We start from the raw sequence: 25,249 nt of genomic DNA, 5'->3' as shown, positions 1-25,249 counted from the left end.
TTTTATTGCAACTGAAAAGCACAATAGTGACATCTATAAAATACAAACACCAAAGTCTGATTGGAAATTTTAATTTATGTACTTTGTAAATTGACATGAAATCATGAAGGTTTCATTAGTTTTGTTTTTGTGGTGGTATTAATGATGAACCTGTCAAGTAATCCGTTTGGCCTAATCCACTTAATATTCAGGACAAAACTGGACACAACGTCATGCTTAAAGTTCTGCAAAGTTTATGGAAAATTTAAAAAACAAAAAATAAAAACCTGAAGGAAAATTACCTAATTGGCATCACTGAGTCATTTTCTGCAGTTTATGTTACACTGCACTCTAAATACAGGGAGATATTACAGCTCAAATCAGTAGAGCAACACAGTAATAGAACAATAACAGCTAACATTCAGACAGAGTCCAAATTGACCACAAAATACAATCGTCCTGAGGGGGGCGGTAGCTTGACTGAAATTTAGAAATAATAATAATAGTAATAGAAAAGAAAATAACCAGTCCAATCGGGGTTGCTTCTTCTTACAGACGTGAAAAAGTGAGGTGAATGTTACAGCTACTGTTTCTCTACACTAGATGGTCAAACAAAAATGGCCTCATCTTTCTCTGCATCTGCTGCATGAATGGATCACATAAACTCTCCTGGTGTTTCCTTCTCAGATTAGTCCAGTTAAGTCCCAAAAAGCAACTCCTTCCTCATATATGTTTAAAAAAAAAAAAAAAAAAAAAAAAAGCTACCTCCAATTAAATAAAAGATGATGTGTAGCTCCCCCTCCCTCCCAAAATGACACACCTGTTCTCACAAAGTATAAAAATCACTGACCCCACCCGAGATCCATTATTACACACATCTCAAAAATGTTTGATATCCCTTCTGCTCACATACACCCCTGCCAGCCAAAACTAACCCTCTGAGGTATGGACTGAACATATATCATCACAATTCTTCTCCAACTCCAAATCTGTATTTTTACCGTTTGATGTTTCATACAGAAAATGAGACAGGTATCACCTATATTCAACTCATCAGATGTGTAATACACCCACATTTCTACCTGAAAGGTTGAGCTACCATGAGACTCAGGGGGCTGGTTTACAAAGGGGCAGTGCACATCTCCCTCCCTCCCTCCCTCCCCTCTTTTTGTTATGTCTCTTCTACCAGAAGTCTCGGCGGTGATAAGCATCTGGATCGCAGTACTTGGTCACCACCACCCTATTGGCAAACTTCCTTCCTGTCAGCCCTTGCATGGCTTTCTGGGAATCAAAAACTGATGTGAACTCCACGAAGATCTACAGAACAGCGAAAAACAAACACATCACGATGACGGAAGCCACAATGCAATCATCTACCTTAACACAAAACACACTCTGGATTGTTGATAAAGAATTTATTTCTACCTTGCCAGTCCCAGGTACTTCCAGGCCATCCACAGGTCGAGGTATCTCAATGCTCTTGACCTGACCGTATTTGCTGCACTCTTCTCTCACATCCTCCACAATCTCCTCGTATTCTTCATCATCCAGCAGTTCTTCAGGGGCCACCATGTTCATCAGACACAGCACCTCAGTGGGCAGGCCACCCATCTGCGTCACTGAGCTGTTCAAACCTGGAACCTGCAGCGTCACTGGAGTTTGGTTTATAGTAGTCTGAAAGGACAGGTGACACCAGGGTTTAACAGCATAATATTATATGGCAGCTTATTCCAAATAGAATGAATGAATGCAATTAGTGCTGTGCAGGAATCAGTGCCTGTCATATTGAGCATCTCTGCTAATACATTCTGATCTTTGGAGATCAGAAGTCACCAACCCTGCTCCTGAAGATCAGTGACCCTGCAGGTTTTTCAACTCTCCCTGCTCCAACCACTGCTCATTAAGCAAGTCAGATGTCTTGAGCTAATCAAGAGCCAAGAAACACCAGACTTGACTAATCAAATGTGGTTGCAGTGGGAACAGATGGAAAACATGCAGGACAGGTGATAAATAACCTAATGTAGAGCGATTTTAGTGCCATTCCTATCATGGAGGAAGACATTTATGGAACTGTACTTGCCAACTAAGATAAAATGTAGGGAGTGACCACCGTTTCACATGGCAGGACTCGCGTAGTAAATGGGTATAATCAGGGATGCGATTCAGTAACAGAAATCTGAGGAAAGGAAACCCTGAGGCAGGAGGTCTGGGGCCCGCCAAGGCTTGTAGATTATCTGAAATAAATTTTCCTACATTGTAGAACAAAATACTGAAGAAATTCGATGACACCTTTAAGATTTGAGAACATTTTGTGAAATACCATCAGCCAGGTTGGCTGCGCATGTGCTTTAAGCATGACTGTCTGTTCACTGGGCTCACAGCTGCACAGCAAAGAGATGACGGACACTTTGCCCTGAACGTTAAAAGTTTTGTGTGTGTGTGTGGTGAGATTCAGAAGAGCCTGAACCATGAAGAGTTCGAAAAGTTGAAGAAGCCTGAAAAGTTTGTTCATGTGAAGGACAAAGCAGCACAGACCATGTGCACACAACAGTAGGAGCTCTTCTCTCCCTGAGGTTGACACAAAATCACACTTATGTAAGCTTTGCAATTAATCCGCAGTTCACATGTGTGCTGGAACCCCTGGAGTGGGGGTCCGTACAGACCAACTGTGATCAGTTTCAACTAGGGATGGGGCCGATCCGATCCAGTATCAGTATCGGGTTCTCATATAAACATAATTCACGGATCAGAAATTAAAGATACAACGTGGAGTTTTCCGATTCAGGAGTTGTGCCTGTTGAACCGTCTCCACAAGTGCTCTGCTGGCTGGCTGCAGAGTGCATGGTGGCGGTGGGGGGGCCGTTTCTGCACGGAGGCGTGTCTCACCTCCATTCAGAAAACCCTTTCTTCAGTTTGCAGCCAGCTAGCAGGGGAGCACATGTCTGCTGTGAGGAAATATTTTGTATGAGAAACGCCACAAAGCAAGACAGTAACATGCAATCTTTGCAGAGCCGTTGTACCGAGAGGCAGAAGCTCCATTGTGACCTACAATACAACAAACTTAAACATTTGAAAAAGTACCACATTAAAGAGCACAGGGATTTTTTTTTTTTTTTTAACCAAGACCAGAAATCTGGCAGGAGCCGGTCGGAAGGGTGTGACGAGTTACCCAGACAGTCTGCAAACATGAGTAAATTAAGTACTTTAATTTGTTTTTTCGTGTTTTTTGTGGCATTTTGGAAACGCAGAAATGCGCTGTCCTCAAAACGGTATGTGTACTGGGGGTGGGTGTGCCATCTGGTGTTCAAGAGATGAAACCTTAGCCACTGACCCAACAATGGCGCTGCAAACAACATGTATATCACTGATCATATTTAGTTCATTCTTTTATATTTGCGTGTGTTTCAGCATTCTAAAGAACTCTTTGGGGGGGGTTGTGTACAGTTTTGAGGATGGAGCGCATTTCTAAAACGCCGAAAGAAACCACCAAAAATAAATAAAAGTACTTATTTCACCAAAACAAATCATCCTACAACCCCTGGCAAAAATTATGGAATCACCGGCCTCGGAGGATGTTCAATCAGTTGTTTAATTTTGTAGAAAAAAAGCAGATCACAGACATGACACAAAACTAAAGTAATTTCAAATGGCAACTTTCAGGCTTTAAGAAACACTATAAGAAATCAGGAAAAAAAAAAATTGTGGCAGTCAGTAACGGTTACTTTTTTAGACAAAGCAGAGGGAAAAAAATATGGAATCACTCAATTCTGAGGAAAAAATTATGGAATCATGAAAAACAAAAGAACGCTCCAACACATCACTAGTATTTTGTTGCACCACCTCTGGCTTTTATAACAGCTTGCAGTCTCTGACGCATGGACTTAATGAGTGACAAACAGTACTCTTCATCAATCTGGCTCCAACTTTCTGATTGCTGTTGCCAGATCAGCTTTGCAGGTTGGAGCCTTGGCATGGACCATTTTCTTCAACTTCCACCAAAGATTTTCAATTGGATTAAGATCTTGACTATTTGCAGGCCATGACATTGACCCTATGTGTTTTTTTTGCAAGGAATGTTTTCACAGTTTTTGCTCTATGGCAAGATGCATTATCATCTTGAAAAATGATTTCATCATCCCCAAACATCCTTTCAATTGATGGGATAAGAAAAGTGTCCAAAATGTGAACGTAAACTTGTGCATTTATTGATGATGTAATGACAGCCACCTCCCCAGTGCCTTTACCTGACATGCAGCCTCATATCATCAATGACTGTGGAAATTTACATGTTCTCTTCAGGCAGTCATCTTTATAAATCTCATTGGAACGGCACCAAACAAAAGTTCCAGCATCATCACCTTGCCCAATGCAGATTCGAGATTCATCACTGAATATGACTTTCATCCAGTCATCCACAGTCCACGATTGCTTTTCCTTAGCCCATTGTAACCTTGTTTTTTTCTGTTTAGGTGTTAATGATGGCTTTCGTTTAGTTTTTCTGTATGCAAATCCCATTTCCTTTAGGTGGTTTCTTACAGTTCGGTCACAGACGTTGACTCCAGTTTCCTCCCATTCGTTCCTCATTTGTTTTGTTGTGCATTTTTGAGACATATTGCTTTAAGTTTTCTGTCTTGACGCTTTGATGTCTTTCTTGGTCTACAGTATGTTTGCCTTTAACAACATTCCCATGTTGTTTGTATTTGGTCCAGAGTTTAGAAACAGCTGACTGTGAACAACCAACATCTTTTGCAACATTGCGTGATGATTTACCCTCTTTTAAGAGTTTGATAATCCTCTCCTTTGTTTCAATTGACATCTCTCGTGTTGGAGCCATGATTCATGTCAGTCCACTTGGTGCAACAGCTCTCCAAGGTGTGATCACTCCTTTTTAGATGCAGACTAACAAGCAGATCTGATTTGATGCAGGTGTTAGTTTTGGGGATGGAAATTTACAGGGTGATTCCATAATTTATTCCTCAGAATTGAGTGATTCCATATTTTTCCCTCTGCTTGGTCTAAAAAAGTAACCGTTACTGACTGCCATAATTTTTTTTTCCTGATTTCTTATAGTGTTTCTTAAAGCCAGAAAGTTGCCATTTGAAATGACTTTAGTTTTGTGTCATGTCTGTGATTTGCTTTTTTTCTGCAAAATTAAACAACTGAATGAACATCCTCCGAGGCCGGCGAGTCCATAATTTTTGCCAGGGGTTGTAGATGTACCTTCTGGCAAATTGTAGCTGAACTTTCAAATCTTTTTAAGAAAATCCTTCTCTATACCATTTCATCATGAAGCTGTATAAGTGGGGATACAAAATATCCTCATATAAAATCAATAATAATGATAATTACAATATTAAAGCAAACACAGCGCTGGTATTGGAATAGTATTGGTATCGGCAGACATCCAAATTCAGATATCGGGATTGGTTCGGAAGTGAAAAAATGTGGATCATTGCATCACTAGTTTCAACGCTAAACTGCAGAAATCTGCTTTTCATTTTTGATCAAACATGATAAAGTTAAATGAAAAAATAAAGTCTTACTTCAAAATGTTAGCTAAATAGCTATAAAAATATTGACTCAATTATCAAAAATATCTCAACTTTAATAGCGACAGAATTGTGAGGGCAGTGCACAAAAAAGAAAGCCAATAAAACACTGTTCATTGATCCCAACTGAGGTAAAAGTTTTGGGAAAAAAAAAGACATTTATTTGGCATCGTATCACTCACTACTGTGTATTTTATACATAAATAAAAAAACAGTTGTCTTCTATTAGAAAGTCCCTTCTCCCTTGTTTCACTTGGGGTCAGAACTGTGACATGAATCTGTATGTTGATTTGGCACAGGTTTTATGCCAGATGCCCATATTACATGGAGAATGGACAGGGATAGACTTGAACCAGGAGTCTTCTGTTCTGGAACAAGCACACTTAACCACGATTTAATACAACTTGAGAAACAGAAAAGACAAATACTGGCATGTCAGCTGTGCAATTCTGTAAACAACTACAGAACAGCCCTCAACTTTTCCAACAACTGCAACATCTAACCTCCCACCAGCCTGCCTTCCTCGCTGGACACTTACCAGAGTGGCGTTTTTGGATCCCACACTGGCTCTCTGCACCAGGAGCTTCTTGTCTCCCAGCTGCATGCCATTCAACCCAGCAATAGCCTGTAAAAAAAAATCAAAGATTTAGAACACTTTCTAAAACGAATTCAATGGTGAGCTGTTGAGCTAGTAATTTTTAACAAAGCCAGTCATACACAAAATAATTATACGATGTGATAGTGCCTCAACCACACAGCCAACAACACACACAGAAACATTTTAAAACAACCGCAGAACAGTGTTCAAACTAGTATTCACCTCTACCTGTGCAGCAAAGGAAGAATGGAGCCACACTGCACACGTTGTCCCACAGGTGGTCGAGGAAGTGAGAAATAATGCACTAAAAATGCTATTTCCCACTTTTAATTACTTCTGTGCTGTGCCACTCAAGCGCGCAGAGGAGACACACAAAATGACTCCATGGGTGAAATGTTATTTATGGCTGTATAAAGTGAATGATAAAGAAACACATTAACTGAGCTCAGAACAGATTTTGTTTGGTCAGAGACAAATGCGTATGAGAGTTAGCACTTCACCTTTTGTAACAGCCACATATGCTGCCAAGATTATTCAAGTATTTATGTCCTGCTCATGAACTAATCAAACCGTGGAAAATTTTTGTATTTTTTGTACATGCAACAGCATTTCTTCAATACTTCTTTTGCGCGCTAAACTCCAGTGCGTGCATCTTGGACAACGTGAACTAGCAGAGGATTTATTCCATACCAGTGCTTTCAAGGTGCAAAGTTTTTGTCCCCCCCCCCCCCCCCATTGTGTCAACAATGGACACATCACAACCTCACACACGTTTGTTGTGGCAGTCTGGCAGATGGTTGAGTGCGTCATTATTAGGGTTGGGCATCGAGAACCAGTTCTCTTCAGGTATCGTTAAGAAATGATTTGATCCACTGACATCAACGGCCTTTTTGCTTACCGGTTCCCTTACTGGTCCTTCAGAGTGGCTGTTTTGGGGGGTATGTGTCGGGAAAATGATCATGTCTCTACATTGATTACTGAACCTCTGCAGGGACTGTAATCAACCATTTCAACAGCACGCTCTTCGTTGAAGCAATGAAGCATTGCTCCGACCTGCTGCTTCGTTGGTTTTATTTCGCTTTATCTTAATTTTTCCCCGCTAAAACCCTAAAGAGCACATGTCTGTGAGTAATATTTAACCTTTTTTATGTTAAACCGACCTGTTATCGTCTTCTGAAACAGTTGATAGATCTATGGCATTTTCAATGTTAAAGTTAGCATTAAGCTATTCGCATTTGTGTGCATTTGTTTTATGTATAATAATTAATGGCTCAGCGTTTGTTGTTGTAAAAGAGTCAAATGTATTACAAATTGTAATATTTTTTAAATTTATTTTGTTTAGATATTAATAATAATAATAATAATACCAACAATAATAATAGCATTAACTAATAATGCTACAATACAATTTTCAAGAAAGAGACAAAAAGAACCCGATTAAAAACACAACAGAAAATATAAAACCAACTAACAATGAACATAATAAATACGGAAATAAATGTTTCCTGTGAACACCTAGTGACTCTTACACCTCCACTTCATCCCTGTTTTATTTAAGTTTAATAACAATTTGTCAAACCATATTTTCAATTTGTTAATTTCTTCAGTGATTTCCTCCAGAACTATCTGCCAAGCTAGAAAACTGCTACATTCTAGTAAGAGCAGAATATTACTGGAAGGAATTTGAATAAGGAAAGTTGGGTTTTTTCCTCACCAAAATGGATGCTGCACTCACTGCAGTTTGTTGTCTGGAATAGCCCCAGATTGCATTTCAGAGCTTCTAGAATTCAAATATTTTTGTGTTGGGGGTAATGGTGCATTTACACATAAGCAAGACGCGTTCCGAATGTCATTTTTCTGTCATTCGTGACACATTCCTGGCATTTTTAAGGTGACTTAATGCATCTGAATAGGTTTCTTAATAGTGCGTGTTGGTGCGTGATATTCTTGATATTCATTGAGCATGTTTTTGACTGTCAAAAAATCTTCCACGAATGTCACGCACCACCCTCATTTCACCTCGTGTCGTAGAGGTCGCAACTGAGCATGTTGATCCGTCTTGATGAGTAGTGATCCTTAACAGAACATTCACAGTGGTTCCTGTGATGGTTCTTGGAGCCCAGACTGTCACGCGCTATTACAAAGTGACACGGAAACTGTCAAGTTTTGACACGACTTGTAACGCGGCGTCACATTTCACTGCGCAGCACGACAAATCAGTTTTCTATCACGTGCACACAACTAAACTCGGCTCCACAGTGTTCAGTTTGATGCAGTATGCCAAAGAGGAACAGTGACACGAAGTCAGCCAAGTGTCGTTACACATTTTCTGCTGAAGCTCCTGAGGACGCTCCTGCAGGTGTTCCACCTGCTGTTGTAACCGATGAGCAGGAGAACGAGTCTGAGCCAGCAGAACCAGAGGAGCGAGAGGAGACCACGTGCAGCCAGACATCTCTGCACCTCCTCCAGTCCGGCGGAGGAAGAAGCGCGCGCACAATTAAACCCTGTTGCACCGCATTCAGTTTGATTGGTGACATCAAGTTGGCTAAAAGTCTCATTTCAGTGCTCTTCAGCACGCTCCTGCAGGTGATCCACCTGCTGCATGTGCCTGATGTTTGGGAAAACGCGCAAGACGAAAGCCGCATAAAGCCACACATCTGGCTCTGTCCGTCTCCTCCTCCTCCTCCCTGCGCCACTCCATGGCACAGAGCCCAACTACGCATGCAATCCCAAAGTTCTTCTGAAAAACTGGAGCGATCTGAACTGTTAGCAACAGTTCGATGAAAATGCCTGTATTGTCAAGTGCAAGTGCGTGTGTGCGTGCATGTAGCGCCTGCCTGCAAACACACACCCCTGTATGTCCCTCTCAGCTTGTAATAGCATATACGAGGTCTATTAGATAAACCGACACTTTTATTTTTTTTTTAAACTATATGGATTTGAATGACGTGCGATTACACCAATCATGCTTGAACCCTCGTGCGCATGCGTGAGTTTTTTCATGCGTATCGGTGACGTCATTTCCCTGTGGGCAGGTCTTGAGTGAGATGTGGTTCAGGCCTCTCGGCTCAATTCCTTTGTTTCACACGCTGCTCGAGACGGCACACGTTGCTTTATCAAAATTTTTTCTGGACCTGTGAGGAATATCCAAGTGGACACTATTCGAGAAATTTAGCTGGTTTTCTGTGAAAAGTTTAACGGCTGATGAGAGATTATGGGGTGTTTCTGTCACTGTAAGGACTTCCCACGGAGCGGGACGTCGCGCTGCGCTTCCAGGTGCCGTCGTCGGCCTGTTTATACCTGAAAACATCGTAATTTAAGGCTTAATTCACCCAGGACGTCGTGAGAGAACAGAGAAGATTCAGAAGAGGCCGGCATGAGGACTTTATGCGGACATTCCACTGTTTAAGGACATTTTGTAATGAAAGATGTGCGCGCAAATTCGCCGAGCCGTCACGGAAACGACTCAGCGAATTTGTGTGCACCGCGACAGGAAAAACACCTCCGTGTTGAAAACCATATGTAAAATTCAGGCGGCTTTTGATGGCTTTCAACAAGTGAGTAACTGAGAAATTGTTTAACAGCTTGGGCATGTTCCAACTTGCCCGTTAAGGTTTCCAACGGAGGTGTTTTTCCTGTCGCGACCCCCCGCGGTCGGGTCCGGCCCGACATGCGACTCTGCCCGCACGTTCTTTCATTACAAAATGTCTGTTAACAATGGAATGTCCGAATAAACTCCTCATGCCGACTTCTTCTGAAAGTTCTCTGTTCTCTGACGACTTACTGGGTCAACTTAGCCTGAAATGTGGAAGTTTTCAACTTTAAACGGCGAGACGCAGCCGCCTCGAAGCGCAGATCGCCGTCAGGCGCCGTGGGCCGTCCTTTAAGCGACACTACCAGACCAAAATCTCTCATCAGCCATTAAAATTTTTACCAAAAACCAGCTGAATTTATCGAATGGTGTCCACTCAGTTGTGCCTTACAGTTTTTGGAAAAAAGTTTAGCAAACAAAGCAGCAGTCTCTGAGCCATTCCTAAACAATGAAAAAACGACGAGAGGGTGGGCGACTCCTCACTCAAAGACTGCCCACAGGCGAATGACGTAACCGACGGGCGTGAAAAAACTCTTGCATGCCCACGAGGGTTCAAGCATGTCTGATGTAATCACACGTGATTCAAATCCATATGGTTTTTGAAAAAAATAATAAGGTCGGATACTTTTCTAACAGACCTCGTATGTGACACCACACAATGCACATTATGATGCAATATGGGAAATGCAGCACCTATTGCATTACATAAGTTTAAAAGAATGCTTGAACTGCTGTGTTTCGGTCTGAACCCACCCACACACACAACAACGATCATACAGATTCCCATAGACAGGGTCGACTTTGGCAGAATGCCCAGGTAAACTGAGACCTGCCCAGGAAGACAAAATCCAAATTCCAATTTTTCATGTCAACAATGCCATTTAATAGAGCACTGAATGTCTACCTTACAGCCCCACACACCTCATTACAAACACGATTCACACAGCATGCATAAGTTCGATACGATTTTTTGTCACTTTCCAAAGGATTCACACTTTACACATTTTCTGAAGAAAGTGTCTTTTAGTGCACCATTTACTAGCTTTAAGAAGTGATTTTTCCCTTCCCCTCTTGTTCTGCTTGGTGCCCAAATCATTCAAATGTCTCATGGTCACTCATGGCTGAATACAGCCATATAATCATTTTCAGGGAAATAACATTTAAGGATTGTAGAATAAAGGGGCCATAATGTAAATAAAGTTTTATCCATCTTCGTCAGTTTCATATTTCATGTTAAACGTCACCAAAGTATGAGTGTGCTGACAGAAATTCTCCTGCTTTATACATAATTTAAACCTGATACAGCTCATTTTAGGGTTGTGTGACATATGCAAGAGAAATACCGCCAAATGTTTTAATTTTACCTTAGATTATTAAAATACTATCGTTACGCTATAAGCCTAGGATCACCATTCTATTCCAAAATCCTGGGAGGAAAAAATAAATAAATAAAAATGCACCGGGAAAATTGCTGCATGACACAGCAATTCCACCAGCTGCTGAAAAATTGTTAAGCTCTGTAGTGTTTTTGCGCATTAAACTTTAACTATGGAAATACAGCCAGGATCTCAAGTATTTGGTCTGACACCATTTTTGTAATTTTGCCTTTGGCATGTCGTGTTTGTAGTCTAATTTGTTTACTTGGTAAATCTCTAAATTATTTAACAATACCGCGTGTGTTTGTAATAAACAGTTTGTTTGATTAGTTTATTTTTCAAGTGCTCATCATATGCTACGTTCTCCACAAGTATATTCTCAACCAAACACTCACATGGCATGCATTCCTCTATGATACTCAGGTAACATGCATTCCTGTAACATTGTGTAGTATACGGCCAACTAAAGATTGCCTAACAAAGTTGAGGCAAACTGAACATTTCAATGATTTTCCAACTCAAAAAAAAAAAAAAAAAAAAAAAAGTGTGAAAATGTGTCAAGTTTTTAAAATATGAGAATTTCATGTGTACAGGGTACCTGGTCATTAAGGTTGACATCAACATATTCACAAAAAGCATATCCTTTGGATAGACCCGTGGCACTGTCCTTCACTAGGTTGAACGCCTTCAGAGGTCCAAAAGATGTCAACAGCTCTTTAACCTGAGACACATCAGAAGAACGTCACACAACAGCATGTCTTGCATTTATTGCACCTGAAGGAATTGCTCGCATAAATAGAATGACCCAGTCTTTCTTGTTCACTGGTCAAATTAAAACTGCCATTTTATTATTTAGCAAGTGGTTGTGTTTTCACTTCATATATACACAGTGTTATTCAAATTTCAGTTCTACTTGGGTTGCATACTCTACAGCAGAGGTTTCAAACTGACTGCAGAAAGGGCCAACAAGGTACAGGTTTCTTTGTAACCAAACAGGTGATTTCACTGATTAACATCACTTTGAGCAGATGAAATCAGTTAACCTGGTGGAGCGGGTGGTTACAAAGACACCTGCACCCTTTTGGCCCTTTCTGGAATCAGTCTGAGACCTCTGCTCTACAGGTTACCCAGAAACACATGCTCTACTCATTGTTACATGCTAAGGTTTGTTGAACCAGACAGCCAGTGTTTAAACTTTCTGAGCCATCGTAGATTTTTAGGTTATGACATTCTCCACAGACTGATCATTATTCTTTGGCTTATTTGCCATGTTTTGGCTTTAAGAGCAAAAACTAAATTGCAGCTCAATACTAAAGGGTCTGCTTTTTGTACTGTACATCACTGAGTACCCAGTGGCACATGCTATATATCACTAAGCATGCTGCTTCTCAAAGCAATGTCACTTTTCACCACTCAAACACTTTAACAGAAAATGGCTCAAAATCATCAGAGTACAGCTCCATGTTAAAAACACAGACCTGGTCATCATTCAGGTAGTTAGGCAAGCCACCAATGAAGAGCTTATGGGCTGAGTCTGGCACCACTGTGGACACCACACCTGCACGAGACACACAAACAACAGTGAGATAAACACACTGAGAAACAAAAAGAGTGAAGGCCCATAATGATTGAAGTAAAGGATTAGATATTCCGCCCCCAATACTTAAAGTTAAAAATATTCTGTGCACCAGGCACGTAGACACTGGGGTTCTCGCTCATGCCAGGTAGGGGCTGGTAGTCATGAGGACGGCGAATCTTAAGACTCTGGCCTTGGAAAATGATGCCATCAAAAGCCATGGCCTGGGTTGTTTCATCCACTGAGCGAAACTATACAGAAACAAAATGACAGGTAAAACTGTTTGGCAAAATATGCCATGGGTGCATTCAGGGGACATGTACAAGGGATACAGCACATTTGAAAAGTACTAGCCACCCTTCAGATTTTACTGCACCACCTACAAAAGGTACCTATGAAAAGACACATGAATGAGTTTCATTTTCATATACCTGGACTTGACACAAACTGCCTGACTGCCCAGGACTCAACTGGCTGGACACCATAAACTTCCCTAATCCACTGTACCAGTGGTAATGTCTAGCCCTGATGATTACATTATCTAACCTCAAGGAATGCAAAATTCTTATCCTGGTTGATTTGCACTGCAAGGACAGGGTTTCCAGGGGCCTGAGTCAGACCACCCAAACGCATCTGGGCATTGAAGAAATCCATCATCGACTCCTGCAGAAAACAGAGAAAGAATATTGAGAAATTTAATTTTTTACCATCTGCTGCATGCAGGCTCATTTTACCAAGACGTAAATTTGCAACAGAGTTGCTTCGCACCCATTGCAATAAGGCAACTGTTTCTGTACAACTTTTACGAAACTCGTTTTTAGTTTTACCCTCTGATCTCTAGTGCAGCATTATTCTGAACAAGTTCTTAAAAAAAAAAAGCATGAAAGATTATTCATGACCCCACACATCCTCTGATGTTTTTCAGTGTTGCCATCAGGTATGCAATTCAGATTGTCTGTATATAAAACAAAAAGGAGGGAATTTGTGGTTCTTCCATAAGCCATCAGACTGATAATAACATCTTATTATGCGAGATACTTGCATACTTGACTGGTTTTATTGCTGTCTTTGTGTATATCAAATGATTGTGTACTTACCTGCTTGTCTTGACTTGCTCCTTTGAGGACAAATTAAGTTTTAATTGAACTGAACGGACAGTTATGTGCAGGCTTATTTTCAATGATTTTTGGACTTTTGCCTCCCTGGCTGGACACACCTGATGTCACCTCGTAAGACTATGGTCAACTGCATATACCTTTACAAGCATCCAGTCAAGAGGTAACTTTCAACCAGTATTTGGTGTGCTGTATGTGCAAATTTTATTTTATTTTATTTTTAACCCTATACTGACTGAAGAAAACTCAAAATAAATGAAAATGTGTCCTCCACATTCTTATTCTGTGTGTTGGCTGGGGGGGGGGGGGGGGGGGGGGGGGGTGTCAATTAAAGATGCAGGTTGTACAATCACTGCACCCCACAAAAACAGCAGAAGGAAGAAATCTGACGGCCCAATATTTCCATGACATTCATGTCCATGACTGTGTAAATGTTTGACCAACTGCATGTCATGTAGCTCACCTCTGTGATACCAAACGGGATGTTGCCCACATACAGTCTGCGAGCCTGTCGGGTCATCTGGCTGCCTACTACTGGGACAGGGGTGGGAGTAGCAGCCAGCCCATCTGGCGTCATGGTAGGCAAGAGGGCTGTGGCTGGGATCTGGCCTGCAGCTGAAGAGCAAAGACAAAGGTAAGATTTAGTGTTCACTCCCTTCACCCAAAGAGTTTACCATTCATTTACAGCACATGCTGCAGTGAGGCAAGTTTGTGGTTCTGCCAAAAATTCCAAAAACAAGGCATAGAGGTCACACACACACATATATATACATATATACACACATATATACACATATATATACACATATATACACATATATATACACATATATACATATGTATATACACACATATATACATATATATATACACACATATATACATATATATATACACACATATATACATATATATATACACACACACACACACATATATATATATATACATACACACACATATATATATATATACATACACACACAAGGTCTGATATAAAAAGCAGTCCTTTTTATTTTTTTCAAAAAATAAATGGATTTGATTCATATGTTTTTACGTCAGACAAACTTGAACCCTCGTGCGCATGTGTGAGTTTTGTCATGCCTGTCGGTGACGTCATTCGCCTGTGGGCAGGCTTTGAGTGAGGTGTGGACTCCCCCTCCCGTCGGAATCTCTTTGTCTGAGACGCTGCTGGAGACGGCGCGCGTTGCTTTATCAAAATTTTTCAGGACCGGAGAGGGATATCCGTGTGGCCACTATTCGAGAAATTCAACTGGTTTTCGGTGTAAAGTTTAATGGCTGATGAGAGATTGTGGAGTTTCTTTCGCTTTAAGCACAGCCCACAAAGCGGATCGGCGCGGCGCAGTCGGAGGTGGCGTCCGTCTGGCTGTTTTGAGCTGAAAACATCCTAATTTAAAGCTCTGTTCGCCCAGGACATCGTCAGAGAACAGAGAAGTTTCAGAAGAAGCCAGCATCAGGAGTTTACCCGGACATTCCACTGTTAAAGGAGATTTTGTAATGAAAGAACGTGCGGACGAATTTGCCGAGTCGGATCCGTGACGACGTGGCAAATCCGTCTGCGCCGCGACATGAAAAACAACTCCGTGTTGAAAACCATTTGTAAAATTCAGACGGCTTTTGATGGCGTTCAACAAGTGAGAAATTGTTTAACAGCTTGGGCATGTTCCAACTTGTCTGTTAAGGTTTGCAATGGAGGTGTTTTTCCTGTGGCGACCCCCCGCGGTCGGGTCCGGCCCGACATGCGAACCTGCCCGCACGTTCTTTCATTACAAAATCTCCTTTAACAGTGGAATGTCTGGATAAACTCCTGATCCCGAATTCTTCTGAAAGTTCTCTGTTATCTCACAGCGTCTTGGGTCCACAGAGCCTGAAATTAGGAAGTTTTCAGCTTGAAACAGCGAGACGACGCCGCAGATCGCCGTCAGGCGCCGTGGGCCGTCCTTACGGCGACAGTAAAACTCCAACTCCATAATCTCTCATCAGCCGTTTCACCGAAAACCAGCTGAATTTATCGAACGGTGTCCACTCAGTTGTGCCTTACAGGTTTTGAAAAAATTTTGATCAAACAAAGCAGCAGTCTCTGAGCCATTCGTAAACAATGGAAAAAAAAAAAAAAAAAACGACGAGAGGGTGGGCCACTCCTCACTCAAAGCCTGCCCACAGGCGAATGACGTAACCGACAGGCGTGAAAAAACTCTCATATGCCCACGAGGGTTCAAGCATGTCTGGTGTAATCACACGTGATTCAAATCAATATAGATAAATAAATAATAAGGTCCGTTACTTTTCTCACACACCTCGTATATATATATAATTTTTGTGTTGGCATCACACTAATGAAGGTAAGGGGGTGGTGGCCTTCAGTGTGGAAGGTTCCCGGTTCAAAGCCCACCCCTACCACATTTCTCCATGTAATGTGGAGTTGCGTCAGGAAGGGCATCCGGTGTAAAACTTGTGTCAATTCAACATGCAGATCCACCTTGGATTTACTGTGGCGACCCCAAGTACAAAACAAGGAAGCAGCCGAAGGGACTTACTTTACCACACTAATGAAGGTGCCCTAACACTTGCACGACTTTGATCTGTGCACTTGCACGCACATCATCGTGACGATCCCACTCGCTGTGTTCCCAGCTGGGCGCCGTGCTTTGTTCCACTGGCTGCCACACGCTGTGCACTGGACGCTGCATATATAAAATCATTATTTCGTCATTTTCTGTTGGAGTTGGCTGTTGAAAACGGCTCTAATCACTTCAGGAATCACAGCAGACTGGTCTAGCAGCAGCTTTTCCCTCTCTTGCACGCGTGCACTTAATGTGGTGGAGAACGCATTTGGAACAGTCTAAAAAGGTAATTATTTGTAATGTTTATATTGTAATGGCTTGGTAAAACAGTTGCATGTTCATCCCTTCTTGTGTGCAGCTGTAAAAGTATGTTTATGATAGATTTAACATCTCACTATAATTGTTCAGATGAGCTGCGCGCTGACGCAATCACTCGCACTCACATGCTGCGCTTTTGACGCAATGGTCACGTCATTAATGGGTGATGGAGATTTTGAACATTTCAAATTTTCTTTGCACACATACATGAAGCCGTGCACAGTTTCCAACAGTTTATAACAAGTCTGAGACGAGTTTACGAGTGTGTGCAAGTGAGCGGATCAAAGTCGTGCAAGTGTCAGAAGCCCTTAAGACTGATACACACTGTTTAAGATATGTGTGATTAAAATGGATGTGTTATGTATTTAATGTGAAGCATTTCTATAGTTGTGCAAAAAAAACAAAACAAAAAAAAAAACAAAAAAAAAAAATTCAAATCAATTATATGTTACCTTGCATGGCTTTGTACTGCATGGGAGTGATATGCTCGAACCCAGGAGGGGGGACATCCCAGTACTTCTTTATCTTCTTTTTCTTTTCACGGTGTGGAGAACGGCTATGAGAGGTAACGAGATTAAATAAAAGTGATACAAATCATGAAACAATACAATGAAAATGTATCCAAGTTAAGGCTAGAAGATGTGAAATATGTGCATGCCACTCTTAATCTCACGTGTAATAGATACATAATGACCTCAACACTGTGGCTAAAAGAAGTATAATGTAAATATCACTGAAAACAATGTGTCAATAAATTACAAACATTGGAAAATCATGATGAGCAGAATGAACAGGATAGAAAATGCCATACAATTGTTGCATACAATATATCTGCTATGCCAGTTTTGTGTTAGGTTATTACCTTCCAGCATTATCCTGTGGGTAGCTGGATGGTGAGCTGAAATGACATTGGAAGGGTTTCATATTTTCTGAAAGCAATCATGACATTCACCACATTTCTACTTCAAAATAAATGGGTTACTGCTACAACACAATTTCCACATCTTTAGATTTCTCCAGAGATATCCATCAGCAGCCTGACTGTGTACACCACGGCAGCAACGAACTAATAAAGAGAATAACATTTGAATTTTAGTGCATACTGTGCATCTGGAAAGTTTTAACAGCGCTTCACTTTTTCCACATTTTGTTATGTCACAGCCTTATTCCAAAACGGAGTAAATTCATTTTTCCCCTCAAAATTCTACTCACAACAAACACCCCATAATGACAACATGAAAAAGTAAAGCGCTGTGAATGTTCCGGATGCACCGTATGAATGCCTTGAGTGATTAAGGAAGGCAGTTGCCAACATTATTCCAAAATCCCAGTAGAAAAGAATTTTAAAAAACTAACAAACAAAAAAACTGATAGGCATAGAGAAAACTGAATGATGCAGCAATCTTACCAGTTTGTTTTATAAGGTAACTGAGTTGCTGAAAAATTGTTACAATTAACTTTGTTGTGCTTTTGTGCATTAAGCTTAGATAAGTAATAAAACAGTCACATCCATAAGTATTTGGACAGTGTTACTATTTTATAATTTTGCCTTTGTCATAATTATTGTCTAATTTGATTAGATGTAAATTTCTAAATTATTTAATGATATTGAGTATGTTTTGTAACAAATGGTGTTTAATAAACCTTTGTTTTGACTACTTTATTGTGAACCTGTTCATCACACACGCCATGCTGCCCGCCACAAGTAAATTCTAAACCTGTGGGGAAACGCTGCAATGTTTTTCGCCACTTTGTGTATCGAACGTGCAGAGGTCAAAAATGACAATTTGAGTTCCTACTACCCACGAACATCATGTAGCATGTACCTCTGAAGTGGCACATACTACATGATGCAGCACATACCACAGCATTATAACTGTCAATATCATTATATGAAACAGATTCAAGTATATGTAGTTTTGGTCAAGTTTACTAACCTGCGTCTGTGTCTGCGATCCTTACTATCTCCACGGCGGTCCCTGCTGCGCCTGTCCCTGTCTCTACTCCTCCTTTTCCTTTCTCTGCTACGGCTGCGGGAGGAGGAACGGCGGTGGTGACGATTCTCCTTGTCCCGTTCAGCTGCAGGGATGATAACAGAGTTTGGATAAGGACAGAACAGGAACAACATTCCCAGAGTCAGTAAGTGTCAGTATATTAAATTAAAAAATAAACACTTTAAAAGACATCCATCAGTATCAATAAAATGAGAAAGCCTTCTTAACCCTAATGTGCTGGTTCTGTGAAAGTCAATACAACTGAGCATTTGCAGGGATTAAAGCAAAAAAACATCTGATTGAAAAAAAAAAATCCTGGCCAAATCATAAGCTGTTCACCATCTACCTTTTTATAGAAATCCTTTTGCGATCACATCCTAGAATTTAAGGCAAAACAAGGTGGAGACAGCTAAGAAAACAGCAAATTGTTCTCCTGCTGACCAGATTATACTTCACTCACGAACCATTGTTGCTCGTTTCTAATGCAGCATCATATTATAGACAGACTTTAACCTACACATTATTTAAATACTTCAGGATAAACACATTTTAAGGGAACAGCATTTGTACAACTTTTATTTAATTCAATACCACTTAAAATCTTGGGCCTGTAGCCAGGATCTCAATTTAATTGTACTGCTTAACATGTGCCGTATTTGTATGTTCTTTTGCACATTTTCACCTTTTGTTTGCTTTTAACCAAAATTGATATCACAACCTACTGTTGTGCTCAAAACGTTTACATACCCTGGTAGAATTTTGTTTTTTTGCCCATTTTTCAGAGAGCATGACTGATAACGCAAAAACTTTTTTCCGCACTCATGGTTAGTGGTTGGGTGAAACCCTACCGCGTGCTGGGTAATCGGGAGAGTCAGGAGTTTTCCTGGTGGGCTGGTCCAACCTGGGGCCGTTGTGAGGGGGTGTTAATATATATGCATACATATATGACCACCACTAACTGTTAGGCTACACAGCAAGGCACTTGGGCTGCTGTATGTTAAAGAGAAGACATTAAGTGTTATAAATGTTTCACAATCACGAAAATTCACAAGAAAATAACTTAAGACTGCTTCTTTTGCAACGCTGTTATCTTTTCCAAAGCAGGTAGGGACATACCATAACACGTTTAACACCCCTATGGATTCATTACAATTAGTTCAGTCCAAGCCCTGTGCGCCCAGATGGGACTTGCGCTACTAGCAAGTATAGGAGGAGTGGCCCGTGAATGAAAAGATGGACAGAAAAAAGCCAGGTGGAGCAGAAAAAGCTAGATTAAGAAAAAGAAAAGCTTTGGAGGAAGATGCTGCCAAGTGTGCAAAGCTCAGATATTTTTTTCAAGAAGACAGAGCGAAGAGGGAAATGGTAAATAGAGCTGGGCACAACAGGTTACATGCCTGTTATACTCGGATGTCAGCCGTATCAACATTTGTAGTACAGTACCTCCTCTTCCAGCTACTTACAGACGTCACTGACTTAAGCTGGGCAGACACTGTACGATATTTTCAATCGTTGTACTTGGCTCCAGCTCAAACTGTGCGACAAAACCACAGGGTTTAAAAGTTCAGAGCACACGATTCATGGTCTCACACTGTACACCAGCCTCAGGTGGGGTACTGGTGAGTTAACAATACCGTTCTTGTTTTAACTACGGTTAGGGTAACCCTAACCCTAACTAACTTTTACTTTCTATTATAAGCCACCCAATTTTCACAGTCAGCACATAAATGCCACAGCAGAACTCTTATTATCCCTGTGCACTGGCGGTTTGTGGGCCAGTTGGATATGAAACTCCCGGGCTGACTGTGCAACTGTTTAATTAATTTTAAATCATAATGCTAACAGCAGGCACGACATGTGCAAGGCAAATAAAAAAAAAAAATGCTTAATGGGCAGTGGTCAAGAGGGTCCTTAGTCGGTGGGAACTGGGGCAAAGCTCCCCAGAAGCTGAAGGGTTATTGGCCATGCTAATGCTCCCCAGAACCATTTTCTGCAGTGAATTTGCAAGGAGAAATAGGGAGGATGGAGGCAGCTGTTTATCCAACTCTTTTCAAGCTGGACAAAATCTGTCTTCATATGCCAGCAACTTCTGTGGCATGTGAATCTTCTCCAAAACTGTAGAGAAACAGACTCAAGCCCAACACTGCTGAAATGATCTTGTATTTAAATAAAAACCTTTGAAATTCCCTTCATTTTGTACAACTATGGTCATCACAGTCCCTAGTTGCACAAACATTTCACAATTTACATACAGTATTTTATGATAGCACAATCACATTATTAATGTATTTAAATGAAAATATAGTAAAAAATTTCAAGATGCACACAGTCTTTATTTAACAGACATAATAGCGCCTGACTGTTTTCTTACATGCAAGTGCTATGTAAAGATTGGCCTGCAGATGTCGCCACATTTAACTGTATCAAATGTTTCAAAACACTGAACCATTTCAGCACAATTGCTTCATAGTGATTCAGTAGTTCAAAACACTTCGGTTTCTCCGTCACTAATAATTAGCAATAAAATGCATCAGCGACCAGTAATTATTATCACATGTGCACATATAGACTTGCAATCAAATACTAGCTAACAGGATGTTAAATAACATGAGATGTCCTTTAAACACTAATTTACTGAAGAAAGATGCAGAGCAACTCGCCTGAACCTCACACAACGTCCAGTCTGAAGACTACCTGATGCCTGTTTTGCTGTCAATTCTCCTAGCACCCAGATCACCAGTTTTGTCTCTTTCTATTGTCTTTCCAGAGATTTGGGCTCATTTTGTTTGGCTTGGTGCGGTTACAAAGCAAGGTTTTGAGTTTTTTAGTCTGATCGCTTTACAGCAATTTGCACCCATTTACAGTAGCACTGTATAAACATAAGATTGTCACAATTACTTTTTACGACATCTAATGCGTGCTTTCAAAACAGACCGATTTGTATCTCAGGCAAAACACTATGGCACAAATTTTAAAATGCATAAACATGCAAAAATGCGCAGTTCTCGCATGCCTGAACAGAAAGTACCATAATGACCCATATCAAACGTTTACATACCCCTACCCTTAATACTGTGTATTGCCCAATTTAACATTAATGACAGCTTGGAGTCTTTTTTAGCAGTTGTGTATGAGGCTCTCTGATGGTAAAGCAGCCACTGAATACGTCTTGGACTTTATTTACATAAATTGCAAAGAAATACAAACAGTATGGCACTCTGTGGTAAATCCGCATGGAGTTGATAGTTCGTAAAAACTAAGTGACTGTGCAAGAAGGAGAAGAGTGAGGAAAGCCACCAAGACACCCAGAAGAAATAATAGGCTTATGTGGCTGTGATTGGAGAAATTGTGCACAGTGCAAATTTTGCATTTTGCAACACCATTCCTAATTTCATAGTGGAGTAGAGCAGAGAAGGATTTTCTTTCACCAAAACAGATCAAATCTAGCCTTGCATCTAGGGATGGGTATTGATAAGGTTTTATCAATATCGATGCCATTATCGATTCTGCTTATCGATCCGATTCCTTATCGATTCCCTTATCGATACCTCGTGAATTTTGTACTAAAAGTAGGCTTTACAGGTTTTCTATGTATTTCCCTGAGTCTTAAACTAAATAAATATGAAATTAGTCACTGTATCCTTGATCTCTGGACATAAATAAAAATAAACAAAACTGTGTTTCGCTTTAAGTTATTCAGACTGAATTCTATCCTTCTATCTTGACTTGTCAGAGAGCCGCGCAACATTTGGAGCTGTGTGAACAGAACGGAGGACGATTCTCATTTCTTTCTCGCAACGAGACAGGAGTCCCAGTTAGTAACTTTAATCCGCACAAAAGTGAATCACAACTCATATTCAGGGATGAAAGTGGTGAAAAACAAAAAAAGCTGAAACCCAAAATTACCCCCAACACCACCTGCATGAAAATGTTTGAATTCTAGAAGCTCTGAAATGCAATCTGGGACTATTCCAGACAAACTGGAGTGAGTGCAGCATCCATTTAGGTGAGGAAAAAAAAAAAAAAAAAAAATACAACTTTCCTTATTCAAATTCATTCCAGTAGTATTCTGCTCTTACTAGGATGCAGCAGTTTTCTAGTTTGGCAGAAAGTTCTGGAGGAAATCACTGAAGAAATTAACAAACTGAAATTATGGTTTGACCGAAACAAACTCATTAAACTTAAATAAGACAGGGATGAAATGGAGGTGTAAGAGTCAGTAGGTGTTCACAGGAAACATTTATTTCTGTTAGTTGCTATTATATATTTTCTGTTGTGTTTCTATTCAGGTTCTTTTTGTCTCTTTCTCTAAAATTGTATATAATAATCATTGGATTATTAATATATAAGCAAAAATAAATTTAAGGAATATTACAATTTGAAAACAAATGCACCCGGAAGTGACGGCTGCAATTGCTAAATGCTAACTTAACACTGAAAATGCCATAGACATGCTAACGCGTTAGCATCGCTCCCGTTTTTAAGTTATAAAATACATCTATCAACTGTTTCAGAAGACCATAACAGGTCGGTTTAACATAGAAAAGGTAAATAATACTCACAGACGTATGCTCTTTAGGGTTTTAGCGGGGGAAAATTAAGCGAAACAAAGAAATAAACGAAGCAATCGACCGAAGCATTGCTTCAATCTGCGAACCATGCTTCGATTGGTTCAAGGTTCAAAGCAAAGCCGCGCTGCAGAAAAGTTGATTAAGGACCCGCTGCAGGGTCTGTAATCAATGTAGAGAAATGATCATTTTCCTGACAAACACCCGCCAAAACAACGGCCACTCTGAAGGACCAATAACAGAATCGTTAAGCACAAAGCTTATTGATGTCGGTGGATCGAATCATTTCTTAACGATACCCGAAAGGAACCGGTTCTCGATAGCCATCCCTACTTGCATCTCAGATGTACCTTCTGGTAATTTGTAGCTAAACTTTCAGGTCTTCTTTTTAAGAAAATCCTCCTCTATACCACTTCATCATGAAACTGTATAACTGGTAAAATGCAAAGCCTATACTTCTTCTGGGTTGTCTGGGTGTCCTGGTCACAGAATTACTAGATGGGGTCGAGCTGTACAAAAGGCCTGCACCGAGTGGATCGTGGCCCCGCCATATTGAAAGGTTGAAGCGCTGCAGTGGTCTCTTGCTGTCAGTGGAAAATGCAAGCTTTGCGCTTGTAATCACTGTCGATTCTCTGGCCGACTTCTCCACTGTCATTTACATTTTAGACATGAAAACTTGTACTTAGGTCCATTCAGATACGTAGATTCAATTTCTGAAGTCAGATTTATCACAACTGTTGACCCTTTCTCCTTATAAGGTTGCGAATGGAGCATAAAGCGGAGCTCCTGTCAATAAAAAACTCATGTCATCAGTCAATTCTCTGGCTGATTACTCTTTTTTTCTCTCTCTCTCTCTCTCTGCTTTGACAGCGAAGGATTAGAACGAAATCATCCCATGCTGGACCGCAGCCCCCAGTCGATCGCGCCCACCGCCCGCCGAGGAAGGGCAACCACACAGAGTGCGTGGGTGCCGGAGCCCCCACCCACCCGGCAGCCGCGCTCAAACACCTGACCGCTGAGATCCCCAAACCGGCTAGCAACGCCGCTCATGAGCTCCTCCTCGTTGCGGACAGCCAGCTGCAGGTGACGGGGAATGATACAAGTCTTCCCACTGTCCCACGCAGCACCGTCGGCCAGCTCGAGGATCCCAGCAGCCACAGCTGCCAGGCAAATGGGGGATCTGGGACCCACACGCCCTGCACAGCCCCCCAGCAGACAGTGGACACCGCTGAGTGGAAACTGTAATCCAGCACGGGAGGAGCGAGTCTTCACACTGGCGTTGGCTTTACCGCCTGTTTTGCCTCTTCCATACATGATTTTGTTCTAATCCTTCACTGTCAAAGCACAGAGAGGGGGGGGGAAGAGTAATCAGCCAGAGTTGACTGATGACATGAGTTTTCTACTGACAGGAGCTCCATTTTATGCTCCATTCGCAGCCCTATAGAAAGAAACAATCAACAGTTATAATAAATCTGACTTCAGAAATAAAATCTACGTATCTGAATTGACCTAAGCACAAGTTTTCACTTCTTAAATGTAAATAATGGCGGAGAAGTTGGCCAGAGAATTGACAGTGATTACCAGTGCAGAGCATGCATTTTCCACTGACAGCGCAAGTCCGCTGCAGCGCTAAAACCTTTCAAGACGGGCGGCTCAGTGCTCCAGATCACGTGACCAAAATGCCTGTCTATTATGGGATGTCTATGGCAGTGATGTTCAACCTTTTTTGAGCCGCGGCACCCTTTTTATATTTACAAAATCCTGCGGCACACCACTGTCATGTGTCACGTGTCACGTACCACTAACTCGACTGTCTCTACACGGTGCGTTAGCACGTTAGCAACACATGCGGTACAGATATGACGTAACATAGTATACTATAGTCATGGAGCTGTATATAAGAAATAGAGAGCGCACTCCCATTGCTGCACACTAAACGAAAAGGTCCCTTCATGTACAGCAACATGACGTCTCCTAACCGGGCAAAATATTGATGAAGTTC

General features: G+C 41.1%; 1 protein-coding gene and 1 long non-coding RNA gene across 4 annotated transcripts in view; one reads left to right on the top strand and one right to left on the bottom strand.

Annotated features, from left to right (window-relative positions):
• LOC117514246 lies at nucleotides 1-24,915 on the top strand. Its single transcript, XR_004561841.1, has 3 exons — nucleotides 1-132; nucleotides 16,939-16,942; nucleotides 24,905-24,915. It is a non-coding gene; the product is annotated as an uncharacterized LOC117514246 (long non-coding RNA).
• Nucleotides 1,027-25,249, bottom strand: part of u2af2a (U2 small nuclear RNA auxiliary factor 2a) — a 40,989-nt gene continuing 16,766 nt past the window's right edge. Inside the window, exons 2-12 of one of the 3 annotated variants that reach the window (XM_034174609.1) lie at nucleotides 18,626-18,767; nucleotides 17,551-17,586; nucleotides 17,141-17,262; nucleotides 14,249-14,400; nucleotides 13,217-13,333; nucleotides 12,762-12,921; nucleotides 12,573-12,652; nucleotides 11,693-11,815; nucleotides 6,067-6,153; nucleotides 1,405-1,653; nucleotides 1,027-1,296 (exon numbers count right to left, since the gene is read on the bottom strand). In XM_034174609.1, the coding sequence (XP_034030500.1) occupies nucleotides 1,162-1,296; nucleotides 1,405-1,653; nucleotides 6,067-6,153; nucleotides 11,693-11,815; nucleotides 12,573-12,652; nucleotides 12,762-12,921; nucleotides 13,217-13,333; nucleotides 14,249-14,400; nucleotides 17,141-17,262; nucleotides 17,551-17,586; nucleotides 18,626-18,767 (1,403 nt within the window). In that variant the 3' untranslated portion in view covers nucleotides 1,027-1,161. The remainder of the gene's footprint in view (nucleotides 1,297-1,404; nucleotides 1,654-6,066; nucleotides 6,154-11,692; nucleotides 11,816-12,572; nucleotides 12,653-12,761; nucleotides 12,922-13,216; nucleotides 13,334-14,248; nucleotides 14,401-17,140; nucleotides 17,263-17,550; nucleotides 17,587-18,625; nucleotides 18,768-25,249) is intronic. The other 2 variants (XM_034174611.1, XM_034174610.1) reach the window with 2 other exon arrangements.

This window comes from Thalassophryne amazonica, chromosome 7 (genome assembly GCF_902500255.1).
Source record: "Thalassophryne amazonica chromosome 7, fThaAma1.1, whole genome shotgun sequence".
Taxonomy (NCBI): domain Eukaryota; kingdom Metazoa; phylum Chordata; class Actinopteri; order Batrachoidiformes; family Batrachoididae; genus Thalassophryne; species Thalassophryne amazonica.
The sequence above is the reverse complement of the archived record's forward strand: the minus strand, read 5'-3'. Positions and strand labels throughout refer to the sequence as shown.